Source organism: Pyxicephalus adspersus, chromosome 2, assembly GCF_032062135.1.
Source record: "Pyxicephalus adspersus chromosome 2, UCB_Pads_2.0, whole genome shotgun sequence".
NCBI lineage: Eukaryota > Metazoa > Chordata > Amphibia > Anura > Pyxicephalidae > Pyxicephalus > Pyxicephalus adspersus.
The window spans coordinates 25,159,318-25,177,208 of NC_092859.1; the positions used below are offsets into that span (position 1 = coordinate 25,159,318).

Genomic DNA, 17,891 nt, shown 5'->3' on the forward strand with positions numbered 1-17,891 from the left:
ATTGGAAAAGGTTTGTAAGATTTACCTTTCTTGGTGTACTATGGTTACCATGGTGTCCTGTTTCACTGCAAACTGATGCATCCAAGAGCAGTAAATGTATTTGGAGGTGCAGTGTAGTTCCTTTTTAAAAGGAGAAAAGCAGCCAATTCTGTGCACAAACTGGTTCCTAACCACTTCTATTCACTTGAATGGGAGCGGTAATGGACGTGGTGGAGCATGCTGCAGAATGCTGTGTTCACCACTGGTCTGAAAGGGCTCTAAATTGTCATTAGAACTGGTAATATCGGTATTCCGCAGATGGCAAATCTGGAGTGAAGTACACAATCTATCTACAAGAAACTATTGGGTTACCTGTGATAAAAACTCTCCTTTTCCTTCGGATCAAACACCATCCCCATGATGTCTCCATCAGTTATTAAATAATAGGATATCCATTCTTTGTAAAGGAATCAAAGATCCTTTCGAATCAAGGACACACAAGCGTTTGAAAGATCCCGTCGTGCGATATGGTTATCTCATGGAAGACAATTAAAACCAGTTAAGTGTCATCTACTAGCACAGGTTGTATCAACCTAAATGAATACATCTATTTTCAACCTAGGGCAAATTCCTTTCCTGGTAAAACAAAATTTTGGAAAAATCTCTGTGGATGTACATCCAGCTGTAGTTGCATGAGGATCACGACTTAATCACAAATTCAGCATTAATGCACTATAATAATCAACCCACCTAAAATCACAGTGTTACGTGGTGTTTTTACAGAGACATTATCAACAGACACAATTGTGAATTCTCAAAAATAATCCCCTGAAGAAGCCTAGCTAGGGCGAAACGCGTCAGAATCTGAGAATACTTACATACTTTGTTCACTTAATCACCTAAAACATGGAGTAGTAGGACTGTGTTAGAAATAGGTTCTAGCACAGGAGATCTATGTATAGATGAGACGATAAAAACTTTTATCTAATAAATAACATACACTATATGTGCCTGTCTTTTCTCTCTTCTCTTTCGTCATATTATTCTGGTAATATCTCTTGTATGATATCCTGGTGATGAGTTTGGGGGAATGCCACCCAGGGGAGTTTTTAACCTTTTTTTCTCCAATCAGGTGGTAATTTTAGGGGACCTTCCCTTGAATTATTTGGTGGGTTTGGGACATTCCACCAAGGGCATCTCCACTTGTGTTTTTATCCTTCCAATCATGTGGAGAGTTCAGGAGCAGTACATCTAGAATATTCTGTGTGATATCTTTTTTTCAGGTGGGTGACTTGGGGGCAGCCCACCAAGAAAGTAACTGCTTATATTATATAAGTGCTCTCTAAGCACTTGGAGAGTTCAGAACACTGAAATCTTGTGATAGTTTCCAGTGATTGATGAATGAACAAGCGCTATACACATAGCACTGTTCTGTTCAATGGAACTGCACCTAGCTGTGTTTTCCTCCATAGAAGTCCACAGCAGTCATTCCAGATTGTTTATCAATCCACCATGGGGGACTCATGAACAAAATCGGGGGACTGCTGTACACATGTCAGATTTACACCAATGTGTACAAAGCTTTAGATCATAGATACACATCTATGAGGCTGTAATCACAGACATTATTATTATTATTAATATATTAATAAACAGAATTTATATAGGGACAACATATTACACAGTGCTGTACATTAAATAGGGGTTGCAAATGACTGACAGAGACAGACAGTGACACAGGAGGAGGAGAGGACCTTGACCCGAAGAGCTTACAATCTAGGAAGTGGGGGAATGAACACACAATAGGAGAAGAGATATGGAGTGGTGGGAAGTAACCAAAAAGTGTACTATTCTTCCGTAGGAATTCCAAATAAAAGATTTTTCAGGGTTCTGATTAGGCACAAATAAAATTTGTATATACTCCCTAAAATAAAGAAAACTATTTAGAAATAGAGTTCAGTTTTACTTTAAATCTCAGCTAATTCTGGGAATTAAACCAAATTGGCATATCACACTACACTAATATTTAAACACTAGGTAGGAAGTTCTGTGTGTCTACCACACCCTTATTGTTAATGAAATTCAGCTTTTAATATTTCAACATAAAGTTTATAAAACCAATGTCCTTAGAAAACATGCAACAATGCAACTGTCGATGAAAAAGTAATGTGACATGAATATATTTGTTTGTTGATTTTTTTCTCTGAATTGCTGGGTAATTTTGCTTATATTGTCATTATATTGTAATTTTAGTCTAATATTAGCATTGATAGGTATACTATTTTAAAAGATTACAAGGTGGACCTCTGTGTATGATACTGCAAAACTCATATGTTTTTTGAACTTTTAATTTATGTTGCAATTATTATTTTGTTTAGTGAATGTTTGCTTATAGATCCAATAAAATATATGAATGTTTCCTTCAATAGGCTTTTACCTCTGGTAATTATTTCCTCATTACCAAAGCAATCTGCTGTTGGCTGGAACATTTTGATCACACCGTTTTCTAGACAAAGTGTAGAAGTGGAGGGGTTATAATATCTGATTGATAGGCCCAAAAAAAAATCTTGCGGGAATTGTGTATTCAGCAACCCCCAGGGATGCCATCTGTGTAGAATCCTTGTACTTCACATGCATGTAAGATTGTAAGCTCTTCGGGGCAGGGTCCTCTCCTCCTCTTGTGTCACTGTCTGTATCTGTCTGTGATTTGCAACCCCTATTCAATTTACAGTGCTGTGTATTTATGTTGGTGCTATATAAATCCTGTTTAATAATAATAATAAAAATAATAATAATGTATAAGTTTTAGGAGAATTGATCACTTCACCCATTAATCACCAATTGAAACGTAGTCTGACCTGGAGCTGTGACTGTTCCCCAATGTATCCATCTCCAGGATTTACAATGTTATATCAGTAGGCAGATTTATTGTATAAACATTCTTTTCCCCTTTTGATCTCAAATACTTTTACTGTCTTTGTGAATCTGTGTGACCTATTGAAAGATGACTTGGGGTGTTTTTTGCTTGTATTTACTTGCAAACTATGTCATTGAATTGTTGATTGCATTACGGTGACCGCTGCTGACAGGCGTTTGCTCTGAAGGCAAAAGTAAAAGCCTTTGGGCCTTGGTGGGATTCAGCTGGTGACTCCGGCCTAAAGTAAAACCCAATCACTGAACTCTCATTTAAGCTTTAACTTACTAATGTCATTTCAGGAATTGTTTTCAATTCATTTTAAATGTGAAGTTTAAAATTTCATTCAAAAACCTTCAGAAGTCTATTACTTTTATTAGCTGTTAACTTTACCCCAATGCACCTGATTTCATTTTGCTTTATTTGCTGGAACTTAGCATCCATAAGTCATTGCCTTGTCTTTACCAGCTGCTAAGGGGCTCTTATGGCCCGTTTACATGCACAATGTGGAGTTGTTAGGTATCTAAATTTTCATGCAAATCTTTAAATAATTACAAGTTGCTTTGGGGAAGCGTGCCGTTGTCTGCCACAGCTGTGTGAAGTAAATGCTTTCCATCTTCTCCCATTCACTTCAGTTGGAGAGGTTAGGACCTGGGTTGAGCCAGCGGCAAAAATCTGTGGCTCATCGCAAGTCTGCTAGACAGAAAAATGGCTCTTGGTTTAGAAAATAGACTATAGAGACAAAGTGAAGATAAATTAGTGATGGACACAGAATGTATATGGAGGCAGTCACATTTTAAATTGATGTTATTGATTTGTTTATGAATTCTGTTATCGTAGGAGCCTTCTTCATCCCTTATCTAATCTTCCTCTTCACCTGCGGGATTCCGGTCTTCTTCCTGGAGACAGCGCTGGGCCAGTACACCAGCCAGGGAGGTGTCACCGCCTGGAGGAAAATCTGCCCCCTCTTTGAAGGTCAGTTTGATTTGTTCTATTGTTGTCCCCCTGTTCTCTATTCAGCTCCCTTACCCAGTTTCACACGACCTGATGGGGGAATTTCTGGCCCCAAAGCAGGGGAAAAAAAGACCCTGCCAGCGGCTAAGGAACCTTTGTCCCAGTTTGTCAAAGGCAACTGACAACAAAAAACAATTGCCAACTTTGTATTCTGTTACATGATTCAAAGGGCATTCTGGAAATTGTAGTTCTAAACACTTATAAAACTTTTCTCATATCCTGCATAGCTGCCAATATTTCAAAGTAATTTGCAAGAACACTTTCTTCTGAATTGGTACAACTGAATTAGGCTGAATGGACAAAACATTTTACGTCTGTTGTGTATGCTAAATTGATTTAGGTAAACTTATCAATCAGAGAGTTCAGATGGACATATGATAACTGCATACAGGGAGAGAATACTCTGTAAACTGAATATTCACAGTTCTTTATTCCTCTACCTTTTTAATTAGCAAGTACACTAAAACTGCATGTCATTATGCCTACAGGACACAAGTGGGTGAACAAAGTGCAATAAAGCGAATTGATTTTCCCCCTGCAAATTTTTACTGGCTGTAGCTCTATAGCATTTCCTATTGCAGTCAGACTGCACCATCCAGTGGAATATTTTAAGAATGCAGACAGTTGTACTCATTGATGTCCCCAGTGAATGAAATATAATGAATAGATCTTTAGTTATAAAACTGCTGGATGAATGCATCGTCTCTGACAACTCTTAGCAACCACACAGACTAAAGCCTACAATGGAAACTGACATCTGAAAGACTAGTGTTAATCTTTGCTTGCTGTAAGTTCTAGAGTTAAGGCAAGCTGTAAGAGGCTTTCATGTTCACAAGTTGCTCCCAGGTCCATCACACACTATTGGTAAATTTTAATTTCATGGAGTACTAAAATATAAAAAAGTATTAAAAAAATGGGAATCATTCCCATGTCTGGTCAATAGACACATATCCAAGGACAAAAATATGTAGGAACATTCTCCATGGAGTTCCAGGTTGCTTCTGTACATCAGCAAAATTTGGCTGATGACTTACTAGAAGGGAGTTCAATACTGTTCAATACAATACTTCAATACTTTCAATACTGTTCTGATACTATATATATATATATATGATACTATACTATGGGAAAATATTAAAACTGACTTCTAGATACATATGCAGTTGAAATACATACACAGCAGTTCTTTCAAAGCATTTTTATTTCTTTCAATCCAGTCCAGAGATTGACACAATCTTGGCAACATAACACAGGCTTGTCTGGCAGGGGGCGAGACATGGGGGGACATAGGGAGGTACAAAGTGTGCCGCTACACGAGAGTCTCAGACCTTCCTCAGCCAACAGAGACCCCCATAGGGGCACAAAGTCAGTTTGGCAGGGGACCCCAAGTCAGTTCTGCACAAGAGCCCACTGTTGGCTACATCCGCTGCTGGCAAGAGACTTGATCTTTCTCGACTACATTTAGGTAACACTTGAAAGTCTCTCCCCAAATGTGTAACTTGACTGATATATGAGATAATAGGCTGATTTTGCTCTCTCCTCCTGTCTGCACGTCTGCTTTTTGTACTTCTGCATTCAGTGAACTTGTCTTCCAGTACAATCCTTCCCATTCCCTATCTGAGTACTGATGTATAGGGGATTTTAAGATTCTGACACCAGGTAATATGGAGGTACCTAAACTGCTTGAATTTATAAACAACCATTAAAGAAGAACTCCAGACAAATATTAATACTATTACTTTGGTTTTGGTTAATTTGGTATGGGCACATTGGTGAATTTATCGATTGATTGTGTGATTGCTACAGGATATAACACTTTTGAAAAATACTTTTCTGTATTTTCTTGCTTTTTATTACATAGCTTTTGATACCAGTCCAAGGCCATCCCCTAAGGAAGTCAAATGGCGAAACGCTTCGGGTTTTGAACTGTATTGCTTGTTTAATGTTCAGGGAACGCTCTGTCTAGGTGAAGGGTCAAAAAACCCTATGATGTTAATGGGACAATTTCTTTCAATATTATTATTATTTTATATATATATATATATATATATATATATATATATATTCTTGATTTGATGCAAAGAAAACCCCTGCTTTTCTGTCCCTATTTGATTATTTGGTATGGGGTTAGAACCAGTGCAATCTTTTTGCTGCACAATCCAAACTTAAAACTTTTTTTATGACATACAAGAAAAGCTCATTCGTTTCATTTTTTTACAGGCATCGGCTATGCCTCGCAGGTGATTGAATCCTACCTGAACATCTATTATATTGTTATCCTTGCCTGGGCTCTCTTTTATTTGTTCAGCTCATTTACAGCTGAACTGCCATGGGCTTCCTGCAACCACAGCTGGAATACAGGTAAGAGGGGGAGCCAGATACTTGTTCTGCATAGTGCACTGTTGATGCTGGGCTGGGTCTGTAGGCATCAAATCAGACCTAATAGGGATATGAATTTTTATTTGTCACAATAAAAGATTGTATAAAGGGTTGACAGTCAGTGGTCATACACAAATCACAAATCAATGGTCATACACAAATCACAAATCAATGGTCATACACAAATCAATGGTCATACACAAATCACAAATCAATGGTCATGCACAAATCACAAATCAAAAGTATTACACAAATCAAGAAATGGATTCAATGTGCAAAAGCAATACAAAAAGATGGATTATCCTGGATTTTAATTCTTCATATAATGAAGTTTTTAGGCTCATTCAGTGCAGTACAGTCAATTTTCCAACCTGTCCACCTAAAAATATATAATTGTGCCTCTGTATGTCATATGTGTCTCTTTACAGAAAATTGTGTTGATGACAACAGTTATTCTGAGAACTATACAGCCTCTCCAAATGCTACCTCCCCTGTGGTGGAATTTTGGGAGTAAGTGAACTGATTATAAAACCTAAAGAGAATTGGTTGAATATTATTTGGAGCTGGAATTGTGTGGCTTTTCTTTTATAATGTTTGCTTACTATCTTTTGGAAATCTGAATGTTCCAGCAAATAATGATAGCCATATAGTAAATTTGATTCTATCACTGCCCCCCTTATAAAATTTTTCATGTGTTTTTGTAATATCAGGAACCGAGCGTTGGGTTTGTCATCTGGAATTGAGCACCTGGGATCAGTTCGCTGGGATTTAGCACTGTGTCTCCTCCTCGCCTGGATCATCTGCTACTTTTGTATCTGGAAAGGTGTCAAATCCACTGGAAAGGTAAAGCTTTTATTACAAAATATAGACCATGCAGGGTAATGAGCAAATGCTGAACTTCATGTTTTTTTTACATAATATTATTATTATTAACAATAATAAACAGGATTTATATAGCACCAACATATTACGTAGCACTGTACATTAAATAGGGATGACTTCCATGTGAAAATATTGATACATTTTACTTGCTGTATCTTCTAACCTGCATGAAATCACCTTCTATGCTGCTTCAAGCAACTTTGCACTTGCATTGAATGGCATAGAGGGGAAAGTCATCCAGATTTCAAACAAAAGCTTGTGTACACAAGCCTTTAAAAGACCCCTCTAATAAAACCCCTAGTTTGTCTAAAGCAAACTCATGACTAGGGTAGTGCAGATGCCGTGCCCCTGCTCTTTTCTATGTTCCCCCCCCTTTTCTCCTTATTTCCTCACAACTGCACCCCCACTCCCCCCCTTTTGCCTCCTCCTTGCTTGCCAACCTACCCTACCTCCCCCCTTCATATCAACACACAACACTTTTTGGACTTAAAATTGGCTGGCAAGCAGCCGTTTATTGTTACAAAATTAAATACCATAACTTTTATAACATTAAATAACCATAAACAATTAACCTTTAATAACATTAATTACATAACCATAAATACCATAAATAACATATATAACATTAATAGAAACATAACACCTGTATACATTTATAAATAACTATATATAACTATATATAACCATATATAACTTAAATTATTAACATTTTCATAACCCCCAACATTTACTAAATTAACCCCCTTTTCTCAATTTTTAGACTCTCCTCTTAGTCTACCTTTAATAAATTGTATCCATCCAGGCTGCAGGTCTTGGAAGGTAAAGCCCGCCTCCAGTTGCAATAGTTGCAACCCACCATGAACCACGCTATGGCCCCTGGGCCCACCCTGCCTCAGGGGCCCCACCACAACCAATTTAAAGGGGGCACTCCACCATCGGGATGCCCCTTCACCCCCGACTTACCACCAGGCACTTACCTTCCCCCCAGACCCCAACCGCCCAATTTAATTCGCCAAAATTCAGGGAGGGTGGGCAGGAATTTTCTTCTTGTAAAACTGTGACTATTCCTGACACAGCCCCCCTTATATCTGTCCCCTTACTCCACCCTACCTTTCCCTTTTCGAATCCACTTTCCCTCCACCCTATGCATCTTTTAAATCTTTAACTCTTACTCCACCTACTCCTTAACCACCACTCCCCCCCCCTTTCTTTTCTCGCTGGGCAGCCCCTTACACTCCTGTCATGAAGGCCCTGCTCCTATTCTGCTATGGGCCTTTCTTCATTGTGACATTTGCATTATATCACCAAAGGTATTCAGATGATAGAGTTCAGGTGTTTTCATTATATTTTATATATTTTATTTTATTTTATTATGAATTATATTATTTTACAGCATAGAAGTTGTGTGCTTGTGGTAACAGTTTAGGGAAAGCCTTTATATGTTCCCGTATGACTGTACCCCTGTGTACAAAGCCAGCTCCATGTTTACATAGTGTGTCCAGTTTGGTGCAGAAGAACTTGTGTGGCCTGCACAGAGCCCTGACCTCAACACCACTGAATGCCTTTAGGAGGAATTGGAATGTAACCAATGTGGAACAATTTAGGATGAGTGTAGTGGTTCGGAATCACGTCGGTTTTAACAATTAGAACCAAATAGTACCAATAGAATAGTTGTGTGCCAAAGCCTTTAGCGTCCAATAGTTGGACTGTACAGTAGAACATAATAAGAGGGGAGAAGATAAATAAGCAGGTTTTTAAAGACACAGATATATAGTAATTGTATAAAAACCATAGTAACTTTATAGGAGTACAAAAAGGAATATTTAAAATCATACATTTAGTAAATCAATGTATAAAAAGGCATAAAATATTCAATCTATTCACATAGTGCTAAACCTATACTCAAGTTTACCAAACTTGTATGGAAGCAAAAGGTCACATAGCGGGTCTCACCCGACGCGTTTCTCCCCTATGGGCTTCCCCAGGGGCTTTGGAGACCCTAAAATGTATGCATATGTTTGGATTAGACCAAATAGAAAATGCTGTGGGTTGTTATTCGTCCAGGCTGATCATTCCAATCAAGATTTTGTAAGACAATTTGGATGATTTGGATGCCGGTCGTAGTGTGTGACTATTTCAAATAAAGTATTCAATAAAGTTTCTTATACTAGTACACAGCTCACCCTCACCACTATACCACAACAGTTCAAGTTTAATAAAACCACTTGTTCTGCCTCATCCGCAACACTGGGAAAACAAATATGCTAAGAACACTTTATCATTACAGTATCCACTAGTCCATGAAATGATGCACTAATTACAGCTTCAACATCTGACAGCTACGTATTAGTATAAGAAACTTCATTCAACATTAACAAACGGTATGTAAACACCACCCTGAAGATCGTCAGCGCATAATTTGCTTCTACTCTACAATAAACCTTCAGTTATATAAAGTTTAACCAATTGAAATAGTCACACTACGACCGGCATCAAAAGCATCCAAATTGTCTTACTAAGATCTTGATGGGAATGATCAGCCTGGGCCAATAAAAAACACACAGCATTTTGTATTTGGTCTAATCCTCACATTTGCATACATTTTAGGGTCTCCAAAACCCCTGGGGAAGCCCATAGGGGTAAAATCCGTCAGGGTGAGACCTGCTATGTGAGCCTTTGCTTCTATACAAGTTTTGTTAAACTTGAGTATATGTGGAGTGTGAATAGATTGAAGATTTCACACCTTTTTATACGTTGATTTACTAAATGTATACTCTTTTTTGTACTCTTATAAAGTTACTATGGTTTTTGTACAATAACTATATATCTGTGTCCTAAAAAGCCTGCTTCTTTATCCCCTTCCCTCTTATTCATTTGTAATGTAACCATTGTGAACCAGATCTTCTTGTCTAATAGTACTACCTGACATTATATAAATACTTATTAGGGTGTATGGGCACAGATTTCCAAAGAAACACTCCAAAACCCTTCTCGAAAAGTGGATGCTGTTGTAGGTGCAAAAGGATTTAAGATGGCTACATATTACCCATGTTTTGGAATAGGAAGTCCAACCAGCTCATATAGGTGTGATATCAAGGTGTCCCAAACTTTTGACCACATAGTGTGATTGTGTGATTTGCTTTATTATCCTTATTATTCTTTTTGTCTGTTGTCTAACACACTTCCCCTTGGTGACAGGTTGTATATTTCACTGCTACCTTTCCATACGTGATGCTGATCGTTCTATTGGTTCGAGGAGTGACGCTTCCTGGAGCCTACGAGGGCATCATGTTCTATCTGAAGCCAGACATCAGCCGGCTGAAGGACCCTCAGGTGAGGTGGGTTATGGGCAGTATATAAAGAGGATTTCTCAGCACAAGTCTAGAAGATCAATGCATATCTTGGTTGCTGCAAAAGAAACAAAAATGTAATTGTACTGCCCTTGGAAAGTAGAGGTGAAAAAGTTGTGCATTTGTAGTATACATAGATTTTTGTAGGGGCTTTTATAATAAAGCTTTCAAAGTGTTCCCTGCACTGGCTAAAAGTGAGACGGTGCAATCAGCATCTTTGCTAAATAAGCTCATACAAGTTAGTGTCTGCACAGTACAGCTGAGCTGTACTTTTGGCTTTCTGAAAGTGGAAATGCTTATTCACTGCTGCACCTTCTCTCCTTGAACAGTTACAGTGAGCCTTAAACTCTGTGAATGGTCAGTGATTGGGAAAAGAAAGTCTCCGGTGATGGCAGTCATGTATGTCATGCTGATTGTGGTTGCATATAAAACCTCTGTGTATTAATTGTTTATACTGCAGGTGTGGATGGACGCAGGGACCCAAATCTTCTTCTCGTACGCCATCTGTCAGGGATGTCTGACTGCGCTGGGGAGCTACAATAAGTACAACAACAATTGCTACAGGTGTGTGCAGTGTGCTAAATTAGTTTTAGGTTTGTTTAACATTCGTTCATAGAAATAATAGCTAGATGCAGGTGTTGTGTCTTAGAGATCACCAGCGCCAGGGTTATATTTTTTCCTATGTAGGCTACCTTGTGCAGCCAAGGGGTGACTCTGCTGATCACTATTGTGGTTCTGTAGCTTCGTCACCTCCAACCTGCAAAAATTTGTAAATGAGCAGTGCCACACTTTTGAGGTCCACCTCCTTCTCTAAGCAGCAACAACACCTGCTTCCAGTGCACATGACAACAGTGCAAACTTTCCTATTTTGAATTACACATATGGATTTCTAAACTTTTTATAGTATGGTAAGAGAAAAAAAGATTGCAAGTATTATTAAACATCTTTCATGCTATTAATGTTCTCACTCCTTACAGGGACTGCATAGCACTGTGCTTCCTGAACAGCATCACCAGTTTTGTGGCTGGCTTTGCCATCTTCTCTGTTTTGGGGTTCATGGCTCGGGAACAGGGGGTTCATATTTCTCAAGTGGCAGAATCTGGTAAGTTGAAGAACTCGGACTATGAGGGCATATGAGTCTTCCACTATCTCCATCATAAGGCCACTTACTGATGTTGCAATTTATTATTCATCCTAATTTCTTTGGATATGACCTCAATGAATTTGGTCCTCTCCCTAGGGAATACATCTACAGGAATGTCCCAAACATTTTCTTTCATTTGTGCCAGTCCAAACTTTATTACGTCTTCCTTGCTGTTACAGGTCCTGGTCTTGCTTTTATTGCTTATCCAAAAGCCGTTACAATGATGCCAGTGTCACCCCTCTGGTCATGCCTATTTTTCCTTATGCTGATCTTCTTGGGACTCGACAGCCAGGTATGATTTGAGAAAACAGATGGCGATCACCATTTATATACTGTATGCTCTATTTACACATTTATTACATTAAGGGCAGAAATGCATAGATATGGTGTGCAAGTGAGCATAGCCATCCAGAGACAAGAAGTGTGTTACCCATTGAATCACCAGGTGAAAATTTATAGAAAAAACATGAATAAAGAAAGCTAATAAAGCCACATTATCCGGTAATCTGCATTGTATTACATTTATGATTTTGCAGTTAGGTACACAATAAAGGCAGGACTAGTTATGGTTTTTAGTAGTAAAAATTAAGGAATTCTTTGTGGTAAGAGCATTATGAAACAGTAGGAAGGACTACTACTGGAAGAATTGTCAGTAGTAATGGTGAATGTATTCTTTGTAGTAAGGTCAAGAAGACAATTAGGATAAAGAAACTTTGCAATGAGGGCAGAAAAGTTTTTGCAGTAAGGGCAAAAATGTTTGTTCCAGTAAAGGCAGAAGGAGGCGAGTTCTCTGCAGTGTAGTCAGGAACAATTATCTGTAGTAGGGTGAGGAAATATATAATAAAATAACTGGTACAGGCAAAAGTCAAGACTGGTTTGAGAGTAGAAGGCGTTCTCATAAGTTAGTGCAGTTTGGATTCCTCAGTATGATACATGTAGATGAATAGATTGTAAGCTCTTCGGGGCAGGGTCCCCTCCTCCTGTATCACTGTCTGTATTAGTCTGTCATTTGCAATCCCTATTTAATGTACAGTGCTGCGTAATATGTTGGCGCTATATAAATCCTGTTTATTAATATTATTATTATTATTATTATTAATGAATAAATATTCTCTCTGAAGTTTGTCTGCGTAGAGAGCCTGGTGACTGCCATCGTAGATATGTTTCCTGAGGTGTTCAGGAAGAAGTATCGCCGTGAGTTCCTTATTCTTGCTATAGCCATCATCTGCTATCTCCTGGGACTCATCCTTCTTACTGAGGTATAGTATCACTCATCTCTCCTGCCCTGTGCTGTTAAAGCCTCTATCTGTCATGCTGGGTTCTCTTTGCCAACTTGGGTCTGCTGTACTGTCCTTGAACTTCTTGTGCTTTTGTCATTTTTGCTCTCCTGAGCTCCCTATGCTTTCCTCAATCCCTGTCCCTGTTCCTGTCCTGTTTCCTTCTTGCTATCCTGGATCATCTTTGTTGTTTTAGGTCCTCTATGCTGTCCTGGGCCCTCTCTATTGTCCTCTGTGTCGTACTGTGTCCCATGTCCTACTCTGTGCCCTCTGTGCTTTCCTGTGACTTTTGTGTTGTGCTGTAGATATGACATATAACAACATACTTTTTTTTCTTTCTTATGATAATATCTCTCTTTCATAGGGTGGGATGTACATCTTCCAGCTTTTCGATTATTACGCTGCTAGTGGCACCTGCCTGTTGCTGGTCGCCATCTTTGAAGTGGTTTGCATAGGCTGGGTGTATGGTACGTTAAAGCATTTTTTTTTAAAGCTCTATTTCCAATTGCATAAAATGTAACTCTTCATCCTGCTTTCCAGGAGCTGATCGTTTCTATGATAATATTGAAGATATGATTGGCTATCGGCCATGGCCATTGATAAAGTTTTGCTGGTTGGTGGCCACCCCTGCCGTATGTATGGTGAGTCTTTTAACCGAGAAGAGATCAGATTGTTGCATGCATTGCAGTGTTATAACCTATGATACTTTATAGTACTATTTTAATGTATTATAAAATGCTTTCTCCTTTGCAGGGTACCTTCCTGTTTTCACTCATTAAGTATACGCCCCTGAAGTACAATAATCGCTATGTATACCCACCATGGGGTTATGCTATTGGCTGGCTCATGGCTATTTCCTCGATGATCTGCATCCCAGTGTATGCTGCCTATATCGTTTTACGGACCAAAGGTCCATTCACACAGGTAAGAACGTGGGTTGCTTTTGTTTAAAAAAAGCATGTGAAATCGTTTTTGGATTTGGATCAAAAATTGGGATTATTATTATTTTTTGCTTTGATAGGCAATAGTTATTAACATCAGAAGTCTGAGAGTCAGACCTTTAATTCAGTTTCTTAACCCTTCAGCTTTTAGCTTATTTGATTACAAATAAATAGCCTGTTTATTATTAATTAAAAAAAATATCATTAACCATGCAATAGTTACATGTATTGGTTTCATACATAACACAGCTTTATCATATCAGCCTACCTGGTTATATTGTGATTATATTGTGCTTTTAACGTATACAAAAAAAAGTCATTTTTTTCATTTTATATTTTATATATAGGGATTTTTATGAACTGTAATATATATAAATGTGTAATATATATGTGTTATTTTCCTGGCAGAGGCTGAAGCAGCTGGTTACCCCACATGCTGACCTTCCTCAGCCAAAGAAGTATTTGTCAGACTGCGATAGCACCAGAAAATGTGGAGTATTGAGCACTGAAGTCAAAGATGGACTTATTGCCCCTGACAAAGAGACACGGTTCTGATGCTGGGAGAAAAATCCAGTACAGTAATCCAGGGACCAGTACAGAAGGAGGACTATCCTGCCCAGTCTATAGAAGGACTTCTAACAGAATCTACAACCTCAACATTCCACCTGTCTCATTCTTTACCTGCACTTGTATTTTCAACCTTGGGAATTGCCCCACAGGGGGTATCAGTCAAAAGCTTGGGTTCGCCAGATTATCACATATTCCAGTCCAAAGCGTGAGTTTGCCAGATTGTCACATATCCCAATCTAATGCTTGGGCTCATCAGATTATCACAGGCTAATGCTTGGTTTTGCCAGTTTTATTACATATACCCAACATTATTTTGGGGTAAACAAGGGCCCCTTTGCTATTAGAAAAGTGGGGAACCTAGATAAATGAGCCCACCACCACATTGTCCAAACCAATGGAGCCCATGCATTTCAACTTAGTCATTACATTTTTCCTGTAAAGTAAGTGGATGTGAGGTGTAAATACCTTCATCAAAAATGGCCAGATCATGGGATTGCCTATTAAGAAAAGCTTGGAAATGTTTTTTTGATTAAAGAGCAAGGGCCTTTGCATCCAGCTATGTTGGTTATAATGGAACAGTGTGGTGTTTGGTACCATCAAAGGATATGTTTAAAGAAGCACTAAAACCCAGTCTTTACTTTGGACTAGCTGTCTGAAATAACCACAAAAAAAGAAGTGGTTGTTTTCTACACAAACTGGGTGGATCATAGAATAATTCTTATCTGTTGTTTTTCAGCACACTTTTACCTTTCATCTAGTATATCTTGGACTGATAGCACATATATTGAATTCTGATGGATTTCTGTTACAGGCAGTGCGCTACCATCGGGGCGTTGTGGCAGCGTTCCTCCAGCATGCCCAGTCTATCACTACTTTGTGTATGACCACCTCAGTGATATTAGTTGACATGATAGTAAATAGACAGTCACATGGTGTTCTGCAGTCCCTGGAAATGTATATTATTAGGTGTTTTATAGACTTTGTATGTAGCATTGACTAGTTTCTTAATTGTTCCTTGTTTGTTGTATAGTTTTTTATGCTGCTGATTATACATTGAGGTATTTACCCAGCATCACAATTCATCATATCAGTTTTTTTAAATGGGCATAGGCAGAACTTTAAGTCTTATTGGGGCTTACCTGCATGATAAATCTATACCATCCTTTCTCAACTAAGACAAATGGTTCATTTTCCACTAACTGCCAATACAAAGTGTCACGTGTACACTGACCTAGTGGTGTAACTATAGCCAATCCACTCACCTGTCAGGAGTTGGAATGGGGGTCCCACTAGGGAGATTGTTGAAGCAACTTCAGGTGTGAAAAGCAAAGATTCCACAAATTCTGTATTTTACCATTATCCTGCTCCATAGGATCACTTACAATTAATAATATTAATATCAATATATTATGCTTTAAAAACATATTTTACTGACTACTAAACCACAGCTTTCAGCATTTTTTGTCTGGGAGGGTGGAAAGAATAGACTGTACACCAAATTCCTTATTCTCCAAACTCTAAAAACGAGTAGAAATACTGCTGTTTGAAATGTTATACAACATACCGATTAGACTAATGTACCATGAAGAGTGTTGCCTGAGCTCTGTTTTAGATCAATTGGGCTGAACTAAAATTTTGGATTTTGAATGCTTTTACAATTCTTTTTACAATTAAAATTAATGGATAAAACAATTCTAGTATTTTCTTCTGGTCTCGGAAGAATGAAACAAAGTTAGAACAACGTTACATAGTTATAAAGAAATATCAGCCCAGATGATGAAAAATATGTAATGCAAGCAAACTAATCAGCTTTATAATAAACTGATCACCAGCAGCAGTGCTGCTCCTTGTAATTCGTCCTGCATTTGCAATTATTTAGTACAATGAGCCCCAGTGACAGCAGAAAGCAATGCAACACAGCTCTACACTCATTTCTTTATATCCTGCATGTACATTAATGCTAAACTCCCTTGGCCTTATAGCAGTAGAAGTCAGCAGTTCTCAGCCCCCCATAAAACGTTCAAAGAGTTTTGATTGAATATCAACATTATTCCATTTTGTAGAGTTGAACCGAATAACCAATTCTGGTAGAATCCAAACAGGAACACTAATCATAAGCTGCAGTATTATCATTTTAACAAGGGTTCCCTGAGACCTGACAATTATTTTAATGGTTCTTTCTAGATTTAGAAAGGTTGTCCTATACATTTTAAAAGGCAAACTCCCCAATTTAGCCCTATTTTAACAGGAGTCCTGATTTTCATTGGAGAGGCTTGACCTCAGTTTGTTTATTCTAATGTTTCAATAAAAGATTTGTATTATAGCCTGAAAGTTTGTTAAGTTTTTACTGTTGTAACCCTTGGGGGGGGGCAACACTTCCTGTCCCTGTAACAGCAAGACAAAAATTAAGGGATGTAATTGAAAATTGAAAATTGAAAATGAAGTACATGCAGTAATATTAACTTACAGCTCCTAAACCTTCTTTGTTTTACTTGAAAAGTGTTTTGTTGTAGTCTGTGTCCCCATTCGATTTTTCTGTTATTTCCTCCTGAATGTATAAAGCACACCAATCAATATATATTTATATAAAATCACACTCTAACCAAAAAAATGAAAAAATAGCCGAAGTTGAGCTTTAAAGTACATGACCAGGGTAGCTCGGACCTTCTAGCCCATCCTTTATAAACACCATCGTCATAACTACCACCTACTACCAAACCTCCCCTGCTTACCAGCCACTCCCCCCCATTAATTACCCCAACACAAAATCTTGGATTTTAAATTGGCTGGCAAGCAGCCGTTTATTTAAAACACCATTAAATAAAGTTAACTTTCCAAATAATTAACAAACAAATATCCAAATAAAATAAATGCCAAATAAAATTACATTTTACACTTTGATAAGCATACATTACCTTAAATTAACACAACACTCCATTATTAATATAATTATTATTAAAACGGGATTATATAATGTTAACATATTACATTGAATATAGCTTAATGAACCAACAACTTAATTCCCCTTTAATTAATACATAACCATTACAACAGTATCCATAATGTTATCAAACTCCCAATTATACACCCAAACAACCAAGCTGCAGGTCTCAGAAGGCAAAATCCCACCCAACAAGAATTGAACTCTTCCAACATTTCCACCTTGGCCCCTAGCTGCCCAGCACTGCCTTCAGGAGCCATAATCATCCGTTCACTATAAAGGGGAGACCCCACCAAAGGGGATCCCCCCTGCCAAAATCCACCCCTTTTCAATACACTGAATCCCTGCCTTCCAAGACCCCAACCTCTAAAACGAACCCCACTCTCAAATCTACCTAAACATAAGAGGGAGGGCGGGTGGGAAACTTTTTCTTTCCAAAAGAGGGCCTCTCACTATCATCCAGCCCTTTTAACATCTCCCATTCCTAATCTCCTCCTACC

The 17,891-nt window shown here is 38.2% G+C and overlaps 1 protein-coding gene across 1 annotated transcript in view; it reads left to right on the plus strand.

Moving 5' to 3' along the window:
* The window catches only part of SLC6A12 (solute carrier family 6 member 12), a 28,617-nt gene extending 11,946 nt beyond the window's left edge, over positions 1 to 16,671 (plus strand). The window contains exons 3-15 of the mRNA XM_072400080.1: positions 3,734 to 3,868; positions 6,128 to 6,268; positions 6,715 to 6,796; positions 6,997 to 7,129; positions 10,367 to 10,501; positions 10,979 to 11,082; positions 11,496 to 11,620; positions 11,842 to 11,954; positions 12,784 to 12,921; positions 13,304 to 13,406; positions 13,480 to 13,580; positions 13,693 to 13,863; positions 14,289 to 16,671. Coding sequence (XP_072256181.1) covers positions 3,734 to 3,868; positions 6,128 to 6,268; positions 6,715 to 6,796; positions 6,997 to 7,129; positions 10,367 to 10,501; positions 10,979 to 11,082; positions 11,496 to 11,620; positions 11,842 to 11,954; positions 12,784 to 12,921; positions 13,304 to 13,406; positions 13,480 to 13,580; positions 13,693 to 13,863; positions 14,289 to 14,435 — 1,628 coding nt within the window. The 3' untranslated portion in view covers positions 14,436 to 16,671. The remainder of the gene's footprint in view (positions 1 to 3,733; positions 3,869 to 6,127; positions 6,269 to 6,714; positions 6,797 to 6,996; positions 7,130 to 10,366; positions 10,502 to 10,978; positions 11,083 to 11,495; positions 11,621 to 11,841; positions 11,955 to 12,783; positions 12,922 to 13,303; positions 13,407 to 13,479; positions 13,581 to 13,692; positions 13,864 to 14,288) is intronic.
* The last annotated feature ends 1,220 nt before the right edge of the window (positions 16,672 to 17,891 follow it).